The 27024-nt window shown below is 50.2% G+C and overlaps 1 protein-coding gene across 11 annotated transcripts in view; it reads right to left on the reverse strand.

Moving 5' to 3' along the window:
- Nucleotides 1-27024, reverse strand: part of NCOR2 (nuclear receptor corepressor 2) — a 230434-nt gene that overhangs the window by 137816 nt on the left and 65594 nt on the right. For 10 of the 11 annotated variants that reach the window (XM_048323240.1, XM_048323239.1, XM_048323236.1 and 7 more), the window contains exons 2-3: nucleotides 19411-19622; nucleotides 7706-7833 (exon numbers count right to left, since the gene is read on the reverse strand). In XM_048323240.1, the coding sequence (XP_048179197.1) occupies nucleotides 7706-7833; nucleotides 19411-19515 (233 nt within the window). In that variant the 5' untranslated portion in view covers nucleotides 19516-19622. Of the gene's footprint in view, nucleotides 1-7705; nucleotides 7834-14928; nucleotides 14971-19410; nucleotides 19623-27024 lie in introns of those variants that run through there. The other variant, XM_048323234.1, reaches the window with a different exon arrangement.

Raw genomic sequence — 27024 nt, forward strand, 5'->3', positions numbered from 1 at the left:
AACCCAGCTCCAGGGAATCAAGATAAAATTGGGGGTGTTATTTTTTAAACATCAACAGCAGGCACAAAGCACACACATGCCAAGCTCTGCTGCTGCGGGTTTGGCGTTGGGATCGGGCAGCAGCTTTGCTGCTGACACACAGAAACAGAATCTGGCTCATCCTCTTCCTCCTCCCCAGCAAAAACAGGACAGGAGAATGGGGAGGCTCCAGCACTGCCTTTGGTGCTCCAACGTCCGAGACAGAATGCACAGCTCGCACAGCAAACCCTTCAGAGCTCAACAGCCCTGAAATCTGGCACTGAAGCACAGCTCGCTTCACCTGCAAACACTTTCATGCTGAATGATCCCCAACTTTTCTCAGCAAGCCCAGAAATCTCTCCTGGCACCTCTCAAGTTTCCTGCTGCCTGGTCCCAGCCCTTCACGCAATCCCTGCCTGCCCACAGCTGCACGTCGGCATTTCAGGCTGTGCTGTAAAACCCAGGAACAATAAGCAACTGTTGAGCTGGGCAGGTGCTAAAATATTCCAACACCCAAGGCCCTGCTGTACTGAGGCAATTAAAAATCAGATGTATTTATTTTCACTTCTTCCCTTCTTTTAAGGCCGTATTACCAAGAAGCTGCTAATTGACAAAGGATGGCTCCAAGACCTCTGCAGTTGTCAGGAACCCGACACAACTGCTCCACTCGGAAAGAAAACCCTGGATTCTGAAGATAAGAGCACCACTCAGCTTTACAAAGGAGGTTACTCACAGCGAGGCAGGGGCCACGCCAGGGAAAGTGGCTGCAATGTTATAAGGTGCTATTTTATTTCCATTTCCACATCCACTGGAACAGCTATTAACTTTATCCACTGGAATTTCCAGCCGCTCCCGAGATTACTTTGCCCAACACAACCCGCTCAGCCTGTCCTGGCTGCAAACACAAATGCTTTTGCTTGAAGCCTTCACACCTTTCACTCTTCACATCCACACCTGCAGCAAGCTCTTTACAACAGACTTTCATACAGCGACGACGCTGCTGTCAGCGCAAAAATGACTCTGCCTGAAAAACCCTCCCGCTACACCGAGGTTGGGGCTTGCTGCATTTTCCAAACAGTTCCCACCCGTCTGGTTTATTCCAGAGATTCCTACTTTGCTGAAGGGAAAGAGTGTTTTTAATTGCATGCGAGTTGTGCATAATTAAATGAAGCAAAGCAAATGCCAGCGTTAATTACAAAGTGGGGCAGGTTAGTCTTCACCTGAGTCCCTCACCACAAACACTGTGCTACTTCAGGGAAGCGGAGCAGCGTGAGATGTGCTGACACACAAGGCTGGGTGCCCAGGGTTTGCCCAACTCCCAACCACCCCCACACAGCTCTGCTCGGGGCAGGTGCAGGTCCAGAAGACCAAGATAACCCAAGATGAGACCTTTGGTTTATTACTAATCCAACAAATGAATTGTGCCCTCCCAGCTGCAGAGCTGCGTTACTCATTCACCAGGGCCAATTCCTCAGCAGACTCAGAGGGTGTAAGGAAGGTATGAGCAGGTAAAACCCTACAGCAATGTGGGGTATCTGCAGCTCACTCCAGCAAGTGTGGATGACCAGGACCTAGGGAAAAAAACACCCTCTGCTGCGTTATGCCTACACCAGAGCCAGCTAAGCACAAGATGGGCTGAAAACAGCGGCTGTCCGCTAGCTGGGTATCAGGGAATCAAAGAATCCTTATGGTTGGGAAAGACCTCTAAAATCATTGAGTCCAGTCATTAAGCTGAGAGCTTGGGAGAGAGGATCAAATGAGATATCCTGAGCTGTCCTTGGGACCTGTAAGAGCAGGTGTGATGAGATCTTACCCTGAGGGATCTTACTTTTACTTTCCTGAAGCCAAATCACTGGGAAATGAGCAAGTACAAACTTTTCAGGAGGCCAAAGACTCTCCCTCCCCACTAATCCACTGTCCGGCTCCTCAGAGCAGCACAACCCTCCCCTGCTCTTCAGAGCTTCCCGTTTCTCCCTCAGCTGAGCAGCAGAAGGTGGCTGCAGGAGCAGTGACGGCTGTTCTGCAACATCCAGCAAACCCAGCTTGACTTCCCACAGCCTCCTGCACCGAGGGCTCAAAGCACTGGCAGCGATTCGGAGCCAGCTCCCACCAACTTCCCAGCAAGAGCACACTTTAAGAGTTGCTCCCATCTGCAAATGCTGTTCTCTACACCATAGGGCCAAACAACATAACCAGGCTGGAAAACTGATTCTCAGTGTCTCCTGGAACCAGAACCAAGACAAACGACGGCCTTGCTGAGGCTGCTTATTTCCTCCAGCTGAGATGGTTTGGTGGGAAATTGTCTCCAAAAGTAAGTTCTAAAAAGAGTATCCAAGCCCCACAGGTACAGACAGATGATAAATGCTTTTGAAAGACAGTCATATAGAAAACCACTGGCGTTGACCTGAATTATTTATAGCCAATGCTAAGATTTGTCAGATGTTTCAACAACCCCTTTACAGCTAATGAGAGCCAGAGTGTGAGACTGGGCAAATTGGGACCTGTTAGAGAGAGAAACTGGAGGCTTTGTAGGAGCAAACCTGCCACCAGGCCGCTAGAAAAACATGTCCAGGACCAGCCAATATATTCCCTTTGTCATGTAGGTGGAGAGGGAGATAAACCATCGTGACTTGACGGGAAGAGCTGCGTGTCTGGGCGGGAAGATGGAGCTCCCACGCCCTCAGCAAAGTCTGCCAGCAGCAGGACTGAGTCTTCCCAAGCCAAAGGTGTGGGACAGCCTCGAGCAGGATGCTTAGCTCACCATGTGGCCCAGCTCAAGGACTCCCAGATCCTCAGGAGCTCTGACCAAGCACCCACACGCATCCTCGGGATGCTCGGGCTGTGCATTCCCACACAAGGGCAGGGAGCAGTGTCTTGGCTGCCCTGCACAACCCCTCAGCCACCTTCTTCCAAGCCAACTGCAGTTTAGATAAGAGCAGGTGCTCTATTTAAGACTTGCATATTGAAGATCCCCATACCCAGAGCCTGAATTATTCATGGACAGGACCAGCAGAAGCTTTAACACAATGGCATTGCCTCACTCAAGTGGAGGAGAAGGAATATCTGTCTCTCTCCAGAAGCTCCCCCGCATGCTTTCTTCTTCTGGCATCCAAAACTGCAGCCTGCCAGGCAAGCCCTCTTAGCAGTCCTGGGTGGCTGAACACTCCTGGGCTTCAGAGACATCCCATGCCCTTGATCACCCTCCATGTCCATCCATGGACATGCCAGGCAGCCCACACCAGAGCTTGCAAGGTAAGCCTTGTCCCCAGGTGCCTACACACCAGCATCTGCCCTCTCCAGATGTTGTTTTCCTGCGTTCAATTACGGGGAGGAAAAAAACCACAGCTCCTGGTAACACACTGCTCATCACTCGCAGTGTGAAAGACACAGATATATGGTTGTGGGGATTTCAGCTGCACTGCCGCTCACTCCTGAGAAAAGGATCACCTTTAAAAATGGAAACTTAATTAAAAACCATAAATAAAATCAAATTGGTCGTGCTGTTACCTTGGGAGCAGCTGGTGCCATTTGGCCCAGCACAGATGAAGACTGAGAGCCGCGTGTGATTTCCAGCGCACTGCCCCAGCTTCCCACCACTCCCTGGGCTCCCTGGCCAGCAGGATTAATCCCATGCAAGAGGCACAGTGATCTGGCGTGCTCTCTGTGTGCCACACTGCACATGGCTATCTCAGATGGCTGCAGAAACGCAGCAGCTGTTTGATGTATCCTAAATGTCATCCTGCAGATCGACACCGGGCAAACTCTTCAGACTCCTTGTGCCTGCTAAGCAGAACGGCTCCGAAAGAGGAGCATGGTCTCCTGAACTGGGAAAATAATCTTCTGTGAAAATAGTGACTCATCTTATTCTGGATAAAGGTGGAATATACTGTGTTAACACACATACCATTTATTTACAGCCACATTTTCTGCCAGAGAAGCAGAGAGAAGTATCCACCCCAGCATTTCTGCATTAATATGGAAGCTTGCTGTAAAATCCTAACACATATGAAAAGTCAGAAAAATCCAGTTCCTTGATTTTTCAGACCCCTCACCCACTGGAACCTGCCATTTAACACTCAACCCAGTTTTTCTCACTTCTTTTGAGGACCAAAATATATATAGAAGAGGGAAAAAAGCCCTAATCCTTGTCACCTTGCCAGGACATTCCACTGCAAGTATTCATGGTACGACTTGTACCAACAGCAGATCCTGAAATACCTCTCTTCGCTCCTGCAGACCAGTTGGCACAGCCAACTTAACAAGCTAAGGGGAAGTCTGTGGATCCTTCCAAGAAAAAGCCTGCCACCAAAAAACCATCGCAGAAAGCAGCGCATCCCTGCAAAGACAGGCAGAGCCAGTTTTCCCTACAGCAAGAGATTCAGAGTGGTTCAGGTTTTCCTTCCTTCTTCCAGCCAAAATTGCTGCACAGGGAGTTCAAGTCTTCGCCCAACCATGAAGGGGTGGTGACAACTCTTGATTCTGACATTCGTGGAGAAGGGCAGTCTGCAACTTCCCAACAAGCTTCTTGCTCAGGAAGCCCCAAAATGCGGGACCATCTCAGCATTCCACTCCTTTTGGCAAGTTATCATTCAACACCTTTCTGCCAACAACACTTGATTCATGCTTAACACATTGTGCCCATGGTGAAATGCTTCACCTCTTGCTCCCTTTCCACTGAATCACAACTAACCACCATCCTGGTGGCGACAGCAAAACTGCAGCCAGGAGAGACCGAAAACATGCACAGCTGGAGGAGGAAGACCATCCAAGCAAGCCCAAATGATTTCTGTGGGATTTCAAGCATCCCCAAGGTCAAGCCTCCAATACCACGTGCAAAGACAGCCTGAAGAGGCTTCAGAGATCTGTCCAAAGTGAAGGCAAAGCCAAAATAGGGGAAAACCTCCCAAAACCAGCACACGGAATAAAGTGAATCCCTGCGGTTTCCAGGACAGGAAGGCAAACAGCAGCCACCCACCAGGAAGGTGGGCTCACAGGGACCAAGTGGCACGAGGGCTGAACCACCCTCCAGCTGTAGGCAGTGCCCTGGATGAGTGCAAGGCATGGTGATGGCAGGGCAGTGATGCCCAGGAATGCACGCAGGACTCCATCTCCAGCGCTGTCAGCCTGCCACATCCCGCTTGCACCAGACTTGCAAGCTGATATCCTTAAGGAGCAGAGTGATCCTGGAAGCGCATCAGCCACCACAACCAAGAGCAGACAGGCTGCTTCCTCTGGACTCCTGAAGCAACGGGGGATTGGAAGGGTTCCCCTCTCTGACACTTGCTGCAAGGGGAGGATTGTCACATGCCCACCACCACTGACTAGCCAGGTGGGCTGTCAGGCAGGGAAGCACAGCGAGGGTCTTTCTTTCAGTCACAGCACACCCTTGTGCTTCCCTCTACTCACCCCCTGTGCCATGTTGAGGATGTTGTTTGCCTTGGTCTCCCTCCTCCCAGCCCCTCATGCCGAGAGCCAGCTGCCTCTGCTCGAAGCCATCAATCCCAGCCCAGGAACAAAGCCAAGGCGCTGAGCCTGCCAAGGGGACTCAGCTGCAGAGATGGCTGCCATCGCCACCCTCCCTCATCCAGGCTCTGCTCTACACCAGGAAGAGCCACAGCTATCTTTTGGGGAGGGCACCAATGACCAATCACCCCTGCTCCAGGAGCTCCGGGGTTCTGGCCCTGGAACCCTCAGGTGAGCGACCACCACCCAAAGGGCTCCTCTCACAACACAGCAGGCCCTGTGTTACAGCAGCTCCTCAGACCACAGAGGTGAGCTAGCAAAGCCCCCGGAGGATGGATTTTTAAGTGTAGGGCTTAAAAATGCAGAGAAACAGCAGTTGGCTTTGCAAAACAGACTGACACCTCTGCAACAGCACCCAAATTGAATCACCTCAATCACTAATTACATCGGATGGATAATTTCTTTACAGTTTCTTCAAAGACCACCCCCTTCTGCATCCCCAGATGCCCCCAAAAATTTTCAGTGAGTCTCTGTCCCAGTATTCTGCCACAAGATGTCAACTGAACTGAAGCAATATTTTTAGCTTTACTACACAGTATAAGTTTTGCAAAAGTACAATTTTTTGGACGTTAAGGGGAACAGGGATGAAATATAAGTTATTAAAAGAGTTTCTTTTTATAGCATGCCAAAACATCACCATGCAAGCTGAAAATGAGGTCCCATGATAAGCAAGTGGATGTCTAACATCCCCTGGCAACTTTGATTAACATTTACCCACATTCATGTGACTGTCAACATAAAAATAAGTTTGGGGACTTTGAAATATTTGTAAGCCAAAGGGAGATGCCTGGGTGACCACATCAGATCAGGCACAGCAGACACCAAAGTTTGTAGTTAGGCTTTTTTGTGATATGGAAGAACCCAGATACATTTTTTTAAACAGCGCATTACTGGAGAGCAGAACTGCTTCTCCACTTTGCAAACCATCAGTAGTGTGAAAAACAAAACCAGGCAGGAGCATGTTGCTAGGTCCTCTTTACCCATCTCCCCCAAATTTAGCTAAATCTGACCCAATTCCAACTTAACCGTGTTACTCTGTGCTAAGAAATCAAAGCACTGAGAAATCAAAGCGAGCCAAGGCAGCGCAACATGCTGCAATAAATTATGGGTTATCAACAGTGACACGACCCTCTGTAATTGCAGGTGCCACAGGCATAACCCAGAAGGGCAAGTCCAGATGCAAAATGAACTTTGGAAGCCACTTTTTGCCTCCAAATTCTCATGGGTTTGCTTCTGCTGAGCACCAAGCCGAACCCAACCTACTAGAAAAAGAGGATCCTGTCTGTGTTTGTTACGCATCCAACACCTTGAGTTCTTGCTCCTCTCCCCCTAACAATGATTTTAGAGAAACAGATTCATCTCTGACTCTGCACTGGTTTTGCTCTTAGCCTAAGGAGTAAGCATTAAAAAAATTGCTTTGCATAAATCTACTGTAGCCAGGCTCTTATTTCACTTCCAGGCCAGTTTTTTTCCCAAACCACTAAACATCAAATGCAGAAGAGAAACTGTGTGAGAGAGCAGAGTTTTGCATTGAAACAGAGAGTGAGAGTGATGTCCTTCAAACAAATCAGCTCCTGTACAGCATTCCCAGCCACAGCATTTGCCTGACTTGCACCTAAAAACACTGCTAGCCTCCCATGAGGCTACAACAGGAAACAGGAACACAGGGAGAGGCCTGAGGGGAGCAGATAGGAAAAAGGCAGCTCGGAGAAAGTTGTAAGGGGAATGCAGAAAGAGAAACAAAAACAATGAAAGCGGGGAGGAAGAGCAGCAGCAGAGGAAGCGGAGATGGGGGAGGAAATGAGCTCTTCTCACTCCTCCCTGCAGCCTCGGGAGCCACAGACCAAACCCGACCACACGGCTTCATTTCCTATGCTGAAGAAGCCAACACAACCAGTCACAGCAACGTGAAGCTTCACAGAAGTGAGGGGGTGGTTCTTTTGTTGTTTGTTGTTTTCAGGACTTCTTTAAAATGCGTGACAGTCAAAGGTAAGAAACCGGAAGGCAAAGATGCCACTTGATTAGCACAAGGAAGCTGAACTGGCGCTGAGCCTGAGCACGGTCAGCGCCCAGACACAGCATCCCACTGCCCAGGTCCCTCCCAATCCTGCTCCCACCAGAGCCCTGCACAAAGCCCTGGCTGATGCAGGCAGGGAGCCAGTACCTTTCATTGCCCGGCTGGAACTCGGAGAGCAGCGACGGCCTCCGCCGCTGCGGCTGCATGATAGACCCCGGCGGGAGGTGGGAAGCGAAATCCCTGGAATGATGCTGGTACTCCAACAGCGCCACGTCCTGCAGACACAAACACAGAAGAGCTTGTCAGGCTGGTGGGAACTTTCAAACGAGCACACAACAACTCAAAAAATCCCACTAAGATATGCCTCCTTTGAAGCACTGGGCCACACAGCTCAGTGCTTTGCCCTTCCCAGAAGGTTCCCAGTAATTCCCAGTCCTACATTGCATTGGAATGGTAGCTCAGCCCCTTGTTGAACCTGCCTCCAGCCTTCTCCTGGGGCTGCAGGCAGGGCTGGCTCCTGGGAAAGGACCCCAGCAAGCCCAAACCAGCCACTGAGCACGCACACAGGGATTTCTGGCATCCAAGCAGTCCTGATGACAACTGTGAATCCAAGAGTAAGAACAAAATTAAGTCACAGGACACTTTCAGCTTCAATAAGCTACACAGCAGCGTGGAGAAAGAAAAAAAGGGGGGAAAGAAAGACAGAAGAAAAATCACAAATGTTATCTTGAAAATGTCCCTTTAAACACAGCTCCCCTGGGCTGAGCTACTTATTATGTGTATGTCCCTTTTGTTCCTTGACCCTTAGAGAGTACAGAACAGTATGTTCCTGATTTTAATTAAATAAGAAGCCCTCCTGCTCTGTGCCACAGACTGATTCCAGCAGCAGTATTTTAGGCAGCTACATTCAACTGCTATTTTTTATTTGCAGATAGATACTTAACCAGCAGACTGATCATCTAATTAACTAAGACCTTCAGCAATGGCATAGAAAGCCCTGTCACAGAATAACCCTGGTAACACTGACACACATTTACCTTAGAAGAACCAGTTCCACCTGGGAGACTATTTTTGAACAGTTCCCAACTGGAACAAGAAAGCTTTAGCTTCCTCAAAAAGAAAAAAGGAATTTCTGGGTCTACAAAAAAAAAATTTAAAAAATCAATAAATAAACCACCACGTGCATGCAGCTGACCAACGCTGGGAACAAGAGACCTCTGCCAACCCCACTCCTGGCTGGCCCCTCCAGCCTGGCCATCCCAGACCTCAGCCTCTGGGACAAGGGGTGTCTGCAGACAGGTTCTTGCAACATTAAGAAGGGCATGACTAGGACAGCATCCACTTATCCTCACAGGGATGTTCTGCTGTAAATCCAGGTGTTTAGGGAGGATGCAACCCCACAACGCTGCTTCTCCCTCAGCTCCAGAGTCCATCCATGCAGGATGCCATGGGGGGCTGCAGGACAGAATGTGCCATCAGTCCAACCACAGATGGGACAAACACAGACATCTGAAGTGAGGGAGCCCATCAGCTCTCACAGCCCCAGCCAAAGCAGAATCCCTGCCCACGACAAACTTCCCCACGTTCACACTTGTCCTGGTTTTAAATTAAAAATAAATATTTAAATAGAAGAGTGATGCAGCTCCTGACATCCACCTACAAAACAAACACATCGTGTCTGGGAAGACACACCAATAGGCCCAAAACCAGGACCGTCACCTTCTGTGGGCGTATAAACAAGAATTACCCGTCTGGGAGGCTCAAAGGCTGTGCCCTTGAGAAAAAAAAAAGGCTCTTGCATGTCCCAAGAACCATCTGTTTTTCCTTCTCCCCCTGCCCACACTCAGCTGAGCTTTTGCCTCCTCTAACCCTGTCAGAAAATGGCTGGTGGAGCTCAGAACCTGGTGGCACGGCCTGAAGTGACTCTGACCTGCTCTGCATTGCTTACATGCACAGTGGGTTTTACAAGAAGAAAACAGAACCTAAAAATTAGTGAGGAGGATTAAAATTGACAAATTTCTGTGCCCTGTGATGAACTGTTAAGAGGCACTGTGGAAGCCCTGGCAAGGATGTAGGTGGATTAATTGCTCAGAAAGTCACTCCAGTAAATTGCACTGTGAGCTGTGACTGTGTTTTTCAGATGTGAACACCAGAAAGGTTTATGAGCTGCCTTCAAACTGGTGGACTTGGCAGTGCTGGGCTAACAGCTCAACTTGGTGATTCTATAGGTATTTTCCAACCTAAATGTTTCTACGGTTCAGAAGAGGCTTCAATTTTCTCTAGCAGAGTTTTAAAGATACCTGCTGGGAGGCACCTTGCTGCCACAGCACCACTGCACCTTCCACACAGACACAGGAGCAGCACCCACTGGGTGCCACCTGAATTCCCCACCGAGGCAGACAAATGTGATTTAGCCCTCATCCTGACCTCAGAATTCTAGTACCTGCTCACAGGCAACTCCAAGACACATGAAACAGAACAACTAAAGAACCCTGCAGCCCCAAACTACATGTTGCTCCTTTTCCTCTCCATTTTTTTGCTGGGTTTTGCTCAATTCTATCTTTTGCTCATCTTCTGCCTCTCTTTGCATCTCTTCCTGCCCTCTGCAAACCTTCCTCCCACCCCACAAATCTGCTGATTGGCCAGAGCAGCCTCTCCAGAGCTTTCAAATCTCCAACTGCCTCCAGTAAGGACTTTCTTCCTTTTACACCAACTTTCCTGATGTTCCTTGTGGTTCAGGTGCTCCCGCAAGGACGTACTTTGGGAAGCTTTGCAAATTTCATGAATTCAGTGAATGTCATGACAGAAATCAAGGAAGCAGAAAGACCATGGATAGTCAGGGGCTCTGGCAAATCAGATTTGGGGGGAGGAAGCCAGCACTAGCAGCATTGCCAAGGCCAGACAGACACCGAGGGTGCCACGGCACCACCATAAGCCACCCCGGCAGGGCAGCACCAGGCAAATCTTCAGATAAATGTAACTTTAAAGACCCAAAAGTGGCCTCATTAAAACACACTTTCCATGCAGCAGACTGAAGAGGTACTTAGGCCCAGCCTAAGGGACCGAAAGTACCCTTTGCTGCCCACCAGGAGGGTTGGACACGTCCACGCTGCTCCTGCATGGGGTGCTGGGAGGGAGAGCCAGGGAAAGCGCCCTGAGTCTCAAGGCTTCTGTGTTATCACTTGATTTGGGAGTGCCAAGGACGCTATTTCCATCCCCTTCCTGGTAAATTCTCTGACCCCAAATAACCTGAGTCTACCAGGCTCATTTAGATTTGCTAATCAAACTGTTTAAAGCCAGGCTCCTGAACACAACATTACAGAAAAGTTCTCGGCAGCATACAGAGAAAGCCCAATGGAAGGAAAAAGGTAGAAGCTTCCTCCCCACCCCCCCCTTTAAAATTATTTTAAAGCTTCCAGCCTGCTGCCTTACCTATCATAAAGTCTCCAGCAAACTCTTCAGTGCTGTTCCCGACCTCAGGATAACCCCCACACTAAGCCAACAACTGCAGGCAGCCGTGCAGCCGTTCTGCCTCTCTCGCTTTCTGTTTTGGACACGTGCACTTGCTGGTGTGCTTCATTTCTCCTTCCCCTGCCTGCAGCTGCTGGGTCCTGGCTGCCTGATCACCAACCAGGAGGAAGAAGGGGAGGTCTGAGAGTGATGCTGGAAGCACCCCCAGGCGCTGACCCGCAGCACACGGCACCAGAAAACGCCGCGCCACGGCCAACAGCACCTCTGACCCCGAGCTCCCAGCTCCAGCATCAAGCACAGCCACAGAGCCAAGGCATCTACCAACTGCTCCATCCACATGGCCTTCCCACGGCTCCAAGAATCAGCCTCTGAGGAGAAGACCTCAGAGACAGGAGGCCTGCAGGAAGGAAACCTGGAGCTGGTCTTGCAACAGAAAGGCGAACTGCTCCTCCTCTCTTCCTCCCACCAGCAGAAAAACAAGTACAAACACCCCGTGCTTCTGGCTTCCTTGGAAAACAGCTCTGGAGCAAACCCACAGAGACCTAGAGTGCAGCCAGATGAGAACCTGCAGCACAGCTCGAGCAGCCCAAAGCGTGAGATCTGTCCCCGTCGCTTACCACGTCCTCAACCGAGAAAGCAACCGGGAGCTCCCCGCCGAGTTTCAGTGTAAGACAGCTTTGCTTAAAAACCACGGGTGCTTGTTTTGCCGTGACGCCGAGGAGGAGCAGCCTGGGGTCAGCCACCACATCCGCCAGCTGAGCTGGCTCCCCGGCGGAGAGCGGCACTGGCACCGCAGCCACCTCCAATCACAGCATCGGCTGCAGGCACCTGAGGAGCTCCCCGGCACAGGAGAGCTCACCCAGGGACAAGCCACTGCCCCACACTGTCCTCGTCACCTTTCGGAGGCAGACAAACAGGCCTGGGCACTGCACACGCTCCTCAAGTAGCAAATCCCAGTTCCTCACCACCTCCACCAAGGATTAGGGCTGCTCGTTCCAAGCTCACCCAGCGCTGTTCTGCAAATAATTTTTATTTTCTAACAATGTGCTGTTTCTGCTGCAACACTCAATGAGGCTAGTTAATAATGGTGTGGTACAAATAGTGAGAAAAAACAATACCAAAACATCCCTACTTATTTCACTTCTCATGAACTGTCCCTTATCTAATCTCACAATGGATGCCTGGTCTGTCCCTGCCGCTCATGAGCAGCTCGTGTGCCGTTCTGGGAACTGTTAACCACAGGGGAAGCAATGGGTGACGGCAGAGGGCTGGTGCCCCCCAGACTGTGGCACTGGTGGCACACAGAGCCACAGCTGAACACTTCACAGCTGCTGCTCTGGCATGTCCACGTGGCCCAGAGCAGCCCCACATGGTGTCCAAGACATGACCATGCAGCTTGGGACGGCAAAGCCACCCCATCCCCTGGGAAGCACGGAGCTTGTTGAGCTTCTTGCACCCCCAGAACCACACAGCCAGCATGGAGCAGCGTATCCCAACTTGGAACATGCCAGGCCCTCAGATCATCCAGCAATTAATTTGTGGGGTGGATAAAGCAGCATGGCCACCGCTCTGGTGGCTTTGCCAGAGACAGGGGATGTCCCGCACCCCTGCTCTGTACACCCTCAACTCTGGAAAAAGAAGTTGCCTAATATCTCTTTCTGCCAGCAGTGAGCGTGACCTATTTTAGCAATAAAAGGAAAAATTCTCTGGTGCCTGGATACCCCTTGGCACTGACAGCCCAGCATGTGCTCCTCAGACCGAGAAATGCACTTTTTAGCATTTGCCTGAAGAAAATATTTTTTCCCAAAGCCAGTTCTCAAAGGTAAGAGGAAGAGGAAAGGTTTGGGAGGAACCAGGGTGGTAGCAGAGCTGTCACTGCATGAGGTCCAGACACAGCTCGGGCTGCGAGGGGACCAGTGTGGCACACAGCCCACCATGCTCAGCCTCCCCAGCCCAGAGGAACCATCCTCTGCTACTGAAAACTTCCTCTGAAGTGCAAAGGAGGTGATTATTGATCCAAACAGGTTGTCCACAAGTACAATGCTGTCTGTCCAACTTCCTCCCCAAAACCCTGGGAGGAGCTCACTGCAGATTTAAGAAAAAAATATCAACACCATGAACCAAACAATAACTTCTCCACAATCAGCTCCCCTGTTGAAGATAAGGTCAGTAATAAAAACCTGGCTGAATACATGCATTTTTATCTTGCCTACGGGGATGCAACATGTGCTGAAAAGACAAATGCCCTTATTGTTCTGAGACAGTCTCATTGCCATCCATCTCTCAGAAGCTGCTGACTTGGCCTTTTGTTTTAGGAGGTGACCACACTGCGCGTGGCCCCTTGTTGGAAGGCATTGATTCCTGCTGCCATCCCTGCACCGAGGCCGCGGCTGCTGCCAGCACTGATAGCGTCTGTACCAGCTGCATAGCACTGCATCCTTCTTGATGCCCTCTCCCCACCTCTCCAGCAAAGCAGGGCTGTCAGCAGTGCTTGGCTGCCCTGTCTGAATATGCCATTCATGGAGAAGTCACGTCTCAGTGAGGACAGCTCTCAGCTGTTGTGGCTTCCCGGTCATCTGACCGGTGCCAGGTGCTGGAGCCAGCCGCCAGCCCTCTCCCCAGCAGCCAGAGGTGCCCACAGAGCAGCAGCACATCCACTACAGTGCTGCTTTTCAGCCTTTCTCCATCACAAGACTTTCGTCCCAGTCACATCCAGGCGCCTTTGAGTCGGGAACTCAGACCCGTCTGCCCTTCTTCCAGCTCCCGAGCCTGGTGCTGTGTTTCCTGAAGCCATGAACACTCACTCAGGGTGAGCAGCAGATCTCTTCACACAACAAACCCAAACTCTCCGCCTTAAAGGCACCAGGTCATTTAGCTCATCATCACATCTCTTCTGTAGCACAGTCCCCCACCATCTCCTACCACACCTGCTCCCGTACAACACCCACAACCCATCTGCAGATCCATGTAGGACCCTTTCAGCTTTCCACGTCCCCTGCTCTCTCCTACCCTTCCTTACACCTCCATAACAAATCCTTCACTTGCTCAGTATTTTAAATAAATGCTGTGACAATGACAACCAGCAAAAGTCCCCAGTTTTGCAGAAGGTGCCTCCAGGGGCTGGTGGGGCAGTGCAATCAGAGTCAGGCCTGAAGCGCAGGAAAAGGCTCCCAAAGTGGCTTTAGTGGGTCTCCACCTTTGCCAAACCACATAAGCAGTTAAAGTTCTTTCTTCCCCTGTGAATTCAAAATCTTGAGATCAGTCAAAAGCAAAGCATCACCCACCTTCTGCATCAAATCATGCCCAAAAAGCAGATTAGGGAGCAACCACAGAAGTTTACTGCAGCTTGAAGAAGTGTTTTGGATAAAGGCTGTATCCTAGGGAAAACAAGACTTAAATACAAACTGCTGTAAGCCAACTTCTTCCCCGCAATGGGAGGGAGACCCTAGGGCAGGGAATTAGGTGTCATGTTCTTTCACCTCCATGCTCTCCCAGTCCCACAGCAGAAAGCCAATTTTCCGAAATCTACTGCTGAGCTGCTCAGAGCTAATGCAATCTGTCACTGGAACGGCACTCAAGAGAGATCGCGCTGAGTTCTCGTGACAGACCTGATCAGAGTCAGTATTTCCAAGGTATGTCTTTTATTTTCAAGTCATTCCTTAAAACATTAGCTGGAGCCCAGCAGGCAGAATTCAGGACACCCCTCGCTCAGCTGGTAGCAGGAGGTTGCTCTTTGAGCTCGGAGGCGGTGCACCATAAACTCTTCCGTTCTGCCAGTTCCTGGAGCACTGACACACACTGACATTTTGCTCCCAGGAGACAAAAGTATGAATAACTACTCCAAGGAAAACCAACACAGCAGCAGTAACACACAACACAGTGCCCCTCTGCAGGCTTACCTGGCGCTGCTGTGCCACACCGATCATGTCACCGCGGAGAGGAGCGAGCTCCTGCCATCTCCGGAACCCGCGCCTGCTGACAGCACCTTCCGCAGCAGGACACTGGATTTAACTCGCCCTGCTCAAACTGGTGGGAGGAGGAGTCTGGGCAGGGAAGGCACTCGATTCCCCCCCCGGCCACCTTTTGGCTTGGACACCAAATCAACACGCACGTTTGCACCAACCTCTTGTCTCTGGTTCACACAGACAAGGAAGTTATTTATCCTGGGCCAAAGCAAACGAGCGATCGGGCTGGGACGCTCCCGCACAAGGGCTGTTTTGCAAATGGGGAGCTTAATGAAGGAGCTACTGAGCTGCTTCCAGGCAGGAGAGGGGAAAGCACAATGGTCTCAAAGCTGGAGCAGAGGAGTTGAGGAGGGCTTAAGCTCACCTTTCCATCCCAGATGAAGCGGTGTGCAGGGAATGGGGGCAAACAGCAGGCTGAAGACAAAATGAGCCTCTTACTTAGCAGTGAGGAAAAAGTGCTCACAAAGGGGAATTCAAGTGATGATGGAGCACCAATTTCATATGACTGTGTGCACACCCCAATCCCACCAATCCCCAATCCTGTTTAGTGTCTCTAGTATGTAAAACACTTAAAGCACCCCAAAAGCAGGAGCTGTTTTGTCACAGAGGCTGCTGCTTCAGGACACCTTGTGTGCCCCGACCCCCAGCATCTCCTGCACCTGATACCACCCTCCTGGAAAGCCCAGCCTGCATCCACACCATTCCTGCTCTGAAATGTCAGGGCACTAACAGGAGCAGGAAGGCTGGTAAGGAGGTCACAGCAAGAAACTGGATTCACACAGGAGGAAAAGAGGGGAAACCCTTCTGTTCCCAGGGAATAATGATCATGAAGAAGCTTTAAAAAGAAAGGGGGACATGCACTACACAGGAAAATTGATCCGTTTACAGAAAATACCTGCAGGTTGCCTGAAAATGAATATCCTTCATGTGAAAGTTTCCTTTGAGAGAGCATGAACTTCGGACACATTAGAAGGTTAAGAGCGTAAGTAATGTGTTTTTTCACCTTTAGCTAAAGGTCACAGAGCATTCAAACAATTCCTCTGTTTCCAAGCTGAACATGACAGAAGTCAACTGCGCACCCCAACATTACAGCTAATGAATATGGAAAACAGAAATGTTTTCCCTGCACTTTGGCAAAGAACCACTTGGTGCCCTTAAGAAGAAACTGCTGATTATTGGAGATTTTAGTTTTACCTCAAGAAAGTCAAGCAAACCAGAACCTTTTCACCAAGCTTCCTTCTTCCCGTTAAAAGCATGTTGACTTGTCAAAGCTTTTTGCAAGTCATTGTCTACTAAGACAGAATTAACTCCCGGGTCATTGTAAGATTTTGCACCATTTTCACATCACATGCAGTCTTCCCAACAGCTGTCGGGACCACGTATCTCTCAGTGAGGAGGAAGACGCTGGAGTATGGTGGGGGACCTGCTTACCCCTGTGGGAGAGCCTGTTTGCTGTGTTACCCATCAGAAAGAGCTCAGTCTGGGTCAGACCCATGGATTCACAGCCCTGCCCAAAGTTGGCAACCAAGAGTGAAATCAGGCAACAAACATCCTCACTCAACCGATACTGGATCTTCTCTGCCGGCTCCAAATTCAGCAGTAGCTCGTGGAACACGCTGCTGGGAGGAGATGCCCGTATGTACAAAGCATATTTCTGCTTACTTTAAATATACTTTTTCCCCCCCCCCATTTTGTTGGATAGTCTCTTGGGCTTTATGTGATGGGAGAAGAAAAACCCCCCAGCGTGCTTCCACTGCCTCCTGCCCCTTCACAACATCCCCTCTCACTTGCCTCATCTGTGAAATCAAACAGCTGCAATCCTTTAAATCACTTTTCATAAAGTGTCTCCAAGCCTAAAATAATGTCACGGCTCATTTCTGAGCTCAGCATTCCTGCCGCGCCGCATTTCCCTGGGTGCGACCGTCACAGTTGGGCTGTGATTATTTATTTATATTATAATAGCATTTGCAGCCCTGCTGTGCTCAGCCCTGCACACGCGCCCAGGAGGTGACCCAGGGCGTTTCCACCACCAGGATAAGGATCCCTGAACTGATGAATTCCCAGTTCACAGGAAAGGACGTCTTGGAACGGAACAAACCAGAACCAAAATTTAATTAGATGCAAGACATGTTAGTGTCGGGTTGGTTTTGGCCTGTCTTGGTTTCTTCCAAACAAGCTCTCACTGTGCAAACACACCCCATGACAAAACTGACCTGGCCAAGACATGCAAGCAAATACCGCTGACTTTTAATATTAAACAGCGCAGCAACTTCAAAGGAACCGGGCTCTCCTCTCCCAAGCAATCCCACCAGAGATCAGCTCCAGCCCCAGAGCCATGGCCAGGCTCCAGCTCACGGCCCCGCCGAGCAAGAGACACGTGTTTGTGAACAGCTGAGAGCGGCGGGGCAGATCATGCAGGGACACGCTTCCAGGAACACTCTGCCTCCTCTCCCAGCAGAGGCAAGGTGCGTCGCTTTGTGTGGGGCTGGCACGCTTCTGCCGAGAGGAATCTCCTGGCCTTCTATCCAAAAAAATCTCAGTTCGGACCTCTCCTGCATCCAGACACCCAAAAGGTATCGCACAGCTTCGGGTGATTACACGCGGCTGTAAAAATAGCTTCTAGAAGCAAATGCCAGCAACTTCTTCCAACATTAACACAACAGAATAAAACCAGTGTTCACTGCAGGCTGCAGAAACCCCCAGCTCCAGCCCACTGCAAACAACTGCCCTGCTCTGCTGCTCCTCCTGCTGTCGCAGCCCTAAGGGGAAGCAGTTGGGATTTTGCAGGAGACAAGGGCTCTGTACCCCAAGGACAGGAGCCTTTCACACTCTTTTAAAATCGGTCTCCACACTGCAGACTGAGGTTCCCTTGGTTTGCTTTTAAACAACAGTCTTGCAACAACTGCAGAGCGTGCTCACCTGGTCGCATCCTCCTCCCACTCAGGTTTCTGATAAAAAGAGAACTGGGATTTTCTTCTTGAGACAAATGCTCTTGATTATGTTCCAGCCCCCAAACAAACACGCTCACACTGATGGAAGCAAAGCTCCCATAAATCGAACCAGGTCAGCGTGTCTCATACCCAGGATGAAAAGCTCCTTTGTGCAGCAGCACGCAGGCCCCAAGCGATGTACATGAGCCAGCAAACACAGCCAAGAGCTCGTCCTGCGCCCTCCTTAACGTTTCTATTTCAAAGCTTTTCCAATCTCCAGCTCTGCTCCCTGTGCCACTCTGCTGAAGCCAGGCAAAGAGGGCAAATGAGGGAATTTCAGCCCTTCACTGACACTTCATGGGTTTCCAGGCTCTCAAGTCTAACACTAAAACCAGCACAGACTGAATATGACCACTCAGTAGCTGTCACTGTCAAATGTAATCCCCAGACAAAGTCTCCTCGCTGGCTTGTGTTTCAGGCACCTCCCTGGCTGTGGCCACCTCATTGTGACCCACCAAGAAGCAGCTCCAAAGACCCTTGGAAGTGTGAGCCAGACTCCAGCACCTAGTAAGATTCCTTTAAGCAGCCTGAGCTGACTAAAGCTGTTCCACTAAGAGTTTCTTCCGTTAAGGGCTTAAACTGAAAACATTCACCCATCCAGGGTGAGCAAACACAAGCGTGAGTGAGTGAGGTGGCACAGAAAGGAGAGGCTGGATCCAGGTGAATTAACCTCTGCAAGTTCTGGTACATTCAACAAGACACAGCCAAAAAAAAAAAAAAAAAAAAAAATCATCAGCTTATGCCTTGATCCAAGAAGAGAAAAGACTGCAAGTCAAGACTAAGAAGGGGAAACAGGAGGAAGGATAAAATGAAAAGCTCAGCAGCTCAGTTATCTTCTTGCTCCCCAGGAGTCCTGCATAAAGAGAGGCAGGTCTCCCAACAAAGTGCAGGAGGCAGGTTCACTCTCAGCAGTTTGCCTGGGAACCAGGAGAGCTCTCCTGTGGGCATGAGGAGCAAGGACTGGGCTCACTGGGAAGCAGTGAGCCCACACATGAAAGAGGATGGTCCTTCCCTTGTGATTCAGTGCCAAGGAAAGGCCATGCCAAAGAGGGCTGGAGGCCACGTGCTCCTGCTCCCCAAGAAAGGTCAAACCTTCCCCTTTGCCCCCAGGCTGGATGCTGCACCCAACCAAGGGTGCTCTTGCCAGGAGGACAAACAGACACGGGCGCTCAGAAATGGTGAGCCACGGCAAGTGCTAGGAAAAGGCTGGAAAGGGAGAGAAAAACTGAAAGCACCATATGGAGAAACAAAAGAGGATCCCACGAGAGAGGAACAATGAAATCCTGTACCACAGGCACGGAAACTGTCTGATTTCTCTGTAACAGCCACATCCGAGACCGGCGCAGCTGAACCACTGCCCCAGCACTGGGGACACCCACGTGGCTCCCACCCTGCGAGTGGTAGGGAAGGAAAGCCTCGGCCTTACCGCATGTGGTCGGGCAATCTGCACCGGATAGGACATGGCGTGCGGGGGGTAGCGCGGCTCGGCCGCGCGCCAGCTCTGCGTCACGGGCTGCGTGGAGCCAGACATGTCGGAAGAGCAGGCGCGGCGGTCGCTGCTTCCAAATCACCAACAAAGGATTAGGAGAGCCGAGAGCTCCTCTTCATCGTGTGTGTGCTCTCCACGTCACGCAATAGCTGGAAGGAAACAGGAAAGCAGCAGGTTAAAATTCAGTCAACCGCAGTCCCACGAGACAACCGAACATCAGGCCTTGGGCGATCACCAAAACCTCACTGCCCTCGCAATTCCCCAGCAGCCCCGTTTTCCATCTGGCAAACCTCACTGCCAAGTTTTTTTTGTAGATTACTCCTATCACAGGAAGTCCAAATACAAGATTTTTCCCAAATATTTCCCATCCAATTTCCCCGGAAAGCCTTCGCCCAGCACCAGCAGGACCAGGAAGCCAAATTGCCAGCAATTTATTTGGGTCCTGTTGATCTCTAAGTCTCTTGGAGATGGGTGTTTTTTTGCAGGGTGACTCAGTTTCCAAAAACACAGTCAAGAGTTTTGGCATTTCAACACAAGGTCCAAAAAGGCACAAGGTCCCTCCCTAGCCCATTCCTTTCGACATCCACACTCTCACATGTCAGTGGCTCTTCTTTCCAAGCTGTGGCCACTTTTGCAGCCCTCTGAGGTAAGCTGTGATCTAATGGCAGGAGGGACACCAGGCACCAACCCCGCCTGCAGCTGTGTCCATCCATGAAGCTACACTAAAACCCAGGACTAAAGCAATGTCACACACCCCCAGTGCCACCTGGATCAGCCTTTCTGACAGGAACCAAGAGCCAGAGAACACACCACAGCCCCGAAGGTATTTTCACAAACACCCATCACTCCTGTACCACCTGTTGCAATTCCTTTAACAGCTGCAACAAAATCAGGAAAACCAACAAAGTGGGAAGGTGCTGCTTGGCCCCAAGGGGAGATTTACAAGTAACTGATTTTTATAGATACTTCACATTGTTTGCTTGATGATGATTTTAAGTCTCCTGGTTTTTGTCTAGATTACAGTGAAAAAGTAGCAAAGGTCTAAATGCTGCCCTTCATCACTGTCAGTGTGAGGTGCATTAACTATTATTCTCAAATTAACAGTTAGTTATACAAAGCATCCATTCCCAGTGCTGCCTTCCTGGGTCAGGGGATGTTATCAGGACTGATCCCAAGCAGGGACAGCCCCAGCTCCCTGGGATCCATTCTGCATCCCACACAGTGCTGTGCATGCTTGCACGCCTCCTCCCCAGCGCAGGTACGTGCTCTGTGTGGATTTGTGCAAGGCTTTAGGCAGTATCAAACTCTTCCATCAGCACACCAGGAACAGCAAAGGAAACTTCCAGCGCCACGAGCTCCCAGCAGCCTCTCCCCACGCTTGTGGTCTCTGTGCATGGGGAGCACAGCCAGCCCCAGCCAACGCAATTTCAACTGAAACAGCAGTTGGTGTGTACAAAAACCAAAAAGGGGGCGGGAAAGCAGGAAAAAAAAAAAGAAAAAAGAAAGAGGAAGCTTTTCTTTTTCTATTTCTTTTCCCTCCTGTGACACCACAGACGAGCCCGTACTGATAAACCCCTCGCTATCTGCTGCAGGCAGGCACAGGGCTGCCTCGCTGGTTTGCCAGCATCGACATAGCCTCAGAGCCAGAAATAAACCAAACCAAGGCAACGGCCCCTGGCAGCCAGGCACGACAAGCGGCCAGTGGCAAGCAGCCCAGGGAGGCCCTCTCACACAGGGGTCAAATCTTACAGAAATCATCTTTTCAGCAAATCCCCATGAAACCTAAGGATGACAGACACACAAGGACATCACCATGCTCCTGATGAGGGTCAGGTGAGTCTCTTCAGAAAAAGGTATTTTGCCAAGTGACAAATGGAGAAAGACAAGGTTTAGCTCTCAAGGCAGGGTGCAAAGGGACAACCAGGTCCCTCCTGCTTTCAGCTCATTCCCTGCACAAGAGCTGGGACTCCCCCCCCAGTTCTGGACCCACAGATCCCTGCTGAGCCCCAGGGCACCTTACCTGCCACGCCAGGGAAGCACCGGTGGCCCGGGAGCAGCCCGACCCTCATCCCAGACGAGACAGCCTCCCCATGCAGGAGCTTGGCGTGCTCAGTGCGATCCACCCCGGGCAGGAAAGCCCCTGTGCACGCGGGGGAATTCAGAGGCACCCAGAACACGCGTATTTATACTTCCAGTATGACTGTCCCACTTCCCCTCACACTTCCGACTGGATGGGATTTTAATCACCAACTCCCACCCTAAGCTGGGGGTTGTGTCAGGAGCATGTGGTTCAACACCCACTGCGCTCACCCTCCAGGGACACAGCAGCACCCTCCCAGGAGACACCAGCACCCTTCCCAGCTCTCCTGCAGCCCGTGTGCTGCTCTAGGGGCAAACCCTCCCTGCAGCTGCCAAGGACACGTGCACGGGGCTCTCGAGGGCTCCAAAAGCTCAGCGGGATCTGCAGTAATTTAAGGTACTTTCCCAATAACAGATTCCAACTCGGACATGTTGGCTTATGGCCAGCTACAAGTTAATTAGCACATGTAAAAAAAAATATATATATGTATGTATGTATATACATATACACACACACCCCAACCCAGAGTCCCTGGCAGCTTTCAGCAAGCCAAGGCTTCCTGGAAGCACAGCAGGTAGACCTGACCATGCTGAGGCAGCTGTCTACAGTAAAAGAAACAGGATGACTTTTTTTTAACTCTTCAGATCAGCAGTCCAGCTTAAAACACAGCACCAGGTGCAAAGCCACATGGTATCAAGCTCTAAAACAGTTTAAAGCCTTTTTGCCTTGGTCTGTGCAACTAAAAGTTAACTGTCTACTAGAGGAACACAGACACGGGATGAAGATACGGAGGCCAACAAAACCATCCTGCACCAAGGCACAGTGTCTGTGAGCCGTGTCCTGCATTAATCACAAGCTAGCCAGAGCACAAAAGGATTTTTCCTTAACGAGGGCAGCAAACCACCTCTGTCTCTATTGAGGCTTTGTTAGAAGCCCTGGGAAGACAAAAGTAAAAATCACATGTTCCTTGCAAACAGGCAAGAAGCACTGTCCACGCATTTCCACATCTGCAAGCAGCAGGTCAGCAGCAGGATCTCAGCACAAGCCTAAGGCCCTGGATGTTCTTCCTACTGCAGTAGGACTGTGGGCTGGAGCCAAACAAAGTCACCAAAGCACTGGGCAGCTCCACAGATGCCTCAGATCACACCTCAGGTCCCATTTTTACACTCCATGTGCCCAGCCCAGCACCACTCTGGGGAGGAGGGTCCGTGACCAGCAGGCAAAAAGGCTGTGGGTGCTCCCACTGGGCAGTAAAGTGGGAGCACATCTTGCTGGGGATGCACTGGTGCCCTTCAGAGCTGGGTGCAGCTGGGACACCACTAGGCCACCTATTCCCAGCAAAAGACACCGGGGTGCCTCCTCCCCCCCCACTCTTTATTAATTATTTTTAAGAGAGGAACACAAACAATAGGAACAGATTAATGGAAGTAAGAGAGAGAGCGCAGCCAGGCTCTTTAAATCTTTAAAATCAAACTGTTTGGTTCTTACTTTCTCAACTGATTTTGATGAAGAACAGACATTGTCTCACAGGAAAGGTATTTCCCCCCCCAGTTGGAGTCTCCATCTGAGACTGTTTTACCCATAGACCTGCATTAGCCATTACAGCCCTAGGTACCAGAAGATTTACGGTCTCTGATTAGGAACAGGAGAAAGCTGGAGGTTATCACCAAAACCAGAATCAGGGCTACAACACGAACCTGCAGATGAGGTGAGTGCCCATAGAACCTCCTGTACCTGTTTATTTCCACCTGTTGAAAGACTCACAGGATTCTGTCCCACTGCTGAAGCTTTCAAAACTCCCCCATCCTCCCCCTGCCACCACCCTGCTCTCCTGTTTTTCCTCTTCATGTGCCATTTACTGTCTAAAATTGTTTCCCCATCACCTGTTCTCCCAATTCACACCACAAAAGCACACTACGAGCCTCTGCAAGTTGCTGCTGGCTGGCCCACATGCCAAGGAACTCTGCCTGCACGCCCAGCTGCCCCAGCGCCTGCCAGCTCCCAGCAGTGTCCCCCAGCCCTGGCACAGCCTGGGCTAATGGGGTGCACAGCACTGGGCCAAGCACATTCACATCCAGCCCAAAGGATGGGCACAGATGAGCCCACAACACCCTGCAGGCACCTATGGATTCCCAGCCAACAGCACTTGGACACGGGGCTGTACAGCTCCATCCTGGACCTTCAGTGCAGCTCCTGACTGCAGCAAAGCCTACCACTGATACAGGCAGGACCCTGCTAAAACCCTATAGGTCGAAAATAAGAGGTTTGCAATTCAATCCAGTTGCCAAAAAATCTAATTAACATGATTCAACACACTTGTTGCTCTTCCAAGTTAGAGCCAACCTTCCTGATCGGTCCCTGACTCCTCAGGGAGAGCAGCATTCCCAGGTGAGGTCCCTGGCTTCACTGGCACAACACAAATGTGGGCCAGTTGCTGTAATTACCCCGTGCCTTAGTTCATCTATCTGAAAGGTGAGAACAACAAAACACTCCCAGCTCACAGAAAATACTGGTTCATCTGTTCTCCTCAGAGGAGTTTTAAAGAGCCCAATGAAAACACATGGCTCAAGTTCAAAATACACTTTTTTGGTTTTTTTTTTTTAAAGCAAGGACATGCTGAAATAAGATTAACAGAATATTTTGTTTCCTAAGTCCAGAGTAATGTTACTCAACTTGTGGTCTACGGCCCATGGATGGTCTACAGACAACGTTAAGAGGCAGCCCACAAAATGACTGCAAAATACCTTATTAAAAGGCAAAAACTAGTACCACCACACCATGCAGACACGGCAAACAAGCAAAATGCTGTTGGCACTCACCAGTGCATTTAACTGAAGAGTATTGACAACAAAGCTCATGTTTAATTACATTAAATGATGCAGTTTTTGGAAAAAACAACAAAGTCATCTTTAATCAAATGCTAAATACATGACAATTTTCCTCCTCAAACAAGAAATAAAAGGCATATATCCTCCAGTCAACTCACATATTTTGAAATAAAAGTTAAGGAGACCTTTGTAATGATGCTTAATTAATACTGAGCTCTAATATCCACCTACAAGAGTCTGACCAACCATGATGCCCGAAAAACCCCAGCACCCAGCTGTGTGCGGCACAGAAGAGCACACTGCTCGTCAGCTGCCGCCCCACCGACGTGCAGCTCCAGATCAAAACCAGACCTGAAAAGCAGCTAAGAGATTGATTCGCTCTTGCTTTAAAGGACTAGTGGAAGCAGAAATAATTAAGATGCAATGAAAAGGGGTAGAGAGACATTCCTAAGAAATGCACCACAACGTAACATTAATGGATTTGTCTAATCAATATGTGCATGAAATTTTCTTGGAAGACAGTTGACATTATACACAAATATTTGTATGTACTGGATCTATGAAGTCCTTTCAAGAGGAAAGCAGGCCATCTGCCACAAATTTAGGGCTTTATTCAGAACAACAAAGATGACAATGTCAGTGTCTGCAGCCCAGGAATCCACAGTTCAGTCACAGCAGAGCACAGAGGTTTTACATTAACACTACAGAATGGGGTCAACAGGAAAGATCAGGCACATCCTGAGCTCTTGTGGCATGAAGGAGAGGTTATTTCAACCTCAGGGATCAAGGCTTATACCTGCATGTGATCCTAAAACACTTTCCTTGCTTTGGAGGAGTACAGAAGCCAAGCCAGACTGGCAGCACTCTGCATACGACGGTCAGACCCTGCAGTTCCTCAGCTGCCCCTCCAACAGCAGTACCCAGAACAGCTCTTGTCCCATTCCACAGCTCACCCGCTGGCAGAGCTCTCCTCCCTGTTCTCTTTTGTCCAGATGACTTCTGAACTAGATTTTTTCCTTGCCTGACCAACGGTGCGGATGCACAAGCAATTACGGCAGCAGATCTGGGGGAAGAAGGGCCTTGCAGCACCATGACAGAGTTGCTCAGAGCAGGGTGTTGCCCTTCTAAGAAGGTACAAACAGTCCCTAAGGCCATGGAGAACATGTCAGCAGCTCAGGAGCTGAAGTCTCTCGTCCTGGTTTGGTGTCTCATAGCTGCAATCAGGCTGCATCAACTCTCCCAACCACAGCATGGCTCCACACAGAACCGATTCCAATCCCTGATGAAAGATGACTTCTCTGCCCTGCTCCTATTACTGCCCAAAGCCACAAAGCAGGATTTGCCACTTGCATTTCTCCTTTTCAATCTATCCAAGCTATTTTGGGCATGGGACCCAAGTTTAGCTCTGCCCCAAGATAACCTTTGCCAGCATTTGTGTACAGATCTTGGCACCGCAGCGGCACGAAGCAAGGTCAGAGCGTTGGATTTGCCAGCCCCATTCCCAGTTGGTTTCGAAAAGCAAGTCTGCCAGACCAGCTGCTCCCCGCACCAGCACGGCACTGGCCTGATGCTTCTGGAAAGGACATGCTGACTGTGCACTGCAATTCCTGTCCCTGACAAGCCTCGCTCAGACCCCAACCCACAGCAGGAGAATCTGATTCCCCGAGAGCCGATGAGACATCTGCGCACCCGCCCCAGCACTCCTCCTTGTCAGGGGAGCACCTGCAGGGGATTTCACACGCTTTAAATACATCTCAGCCCTCAGCAAAGGGGCTGCAAGTGACCTTGTGATGGTTCCCAGAGGGACATGTATGTGCTTAAAAGAACAAGACTGACCCATTTCTCTTTGCAGGAGCACTCGGCCGTCGCTCCGCAGCTGCAGGGACATCACCTTATTAAAATGCACAAGCCACCAAGTGCCAGCCTGGCCATGGCTCCAGCCTCAGGTCAGCATCAACACGGCCGGTCTGAGTCTTTGCTTTTCAAACCCACTCATAATGTGCTTCTTTTCCTTTAGTCTCCCTACTCCCATTGTTGGATTTCCCCCTTCTAACCAATTTAAAAACATAAGCGCCTCCCAGTTTTGCAGTTGAGACTGGTAAACCATGCAGACAACCCACGGCTCTTTGAACAGTGAGCCTGTCAGCAAGGATGTGATGGCAGAGCTGCTCCTGTTATGCAACAGCATCGTTGCTCCCGTGCCAGGGCACCCACAGCCCTGCAAAGCCGTTCCCATGCTGCTCCGCCGGACGCGGGAGAGCCGGCACGCACACGGCCACATGCAACCCACAGCTACTGACTGGCAGCTGCAGCCTCGGTGCCCAAAAGGGACACTTCAAGTAACTACAGACAGTGACAAGGAACAGCGAAACAGAAACCCACACTAAAAAAAAAAAAAAAAAAAAAAAAGGGGGGGAGGTGGGATTTGGATCCATGCACAGGCCATTCATGGAACAAAGGAGTTATTTTAAGTCTGGGCTGGAAATAGAAAACAAATTAGACCATGCAAGGCCTTTGTTGAAGATGATCTGCAAAGACAAATGGAAACGCCTGGAGAGGAAATTAAAAAAAAAACCAAACATGAAACCACCCGGGCACTGGGACTGCAAAGGGAAACAGGGCAGGGGACTGGAGAAGGAAAGG

This window comes from Corvus hawaiiensis, chromosome 18 (assembly GCF_020740725.1).
Source record: "Corvus hawaiiensis isolate bCorHaw1 chromosome 18, bCorHaw1.pri.cur, whole genome shotgun sequence".
Classification (NCBI taxonomy): Eukaryota; Metazoa; Chordata; class Aves; order Passeriformes; family Corvidae; genus Corvus; species Corvus hawaiiensis.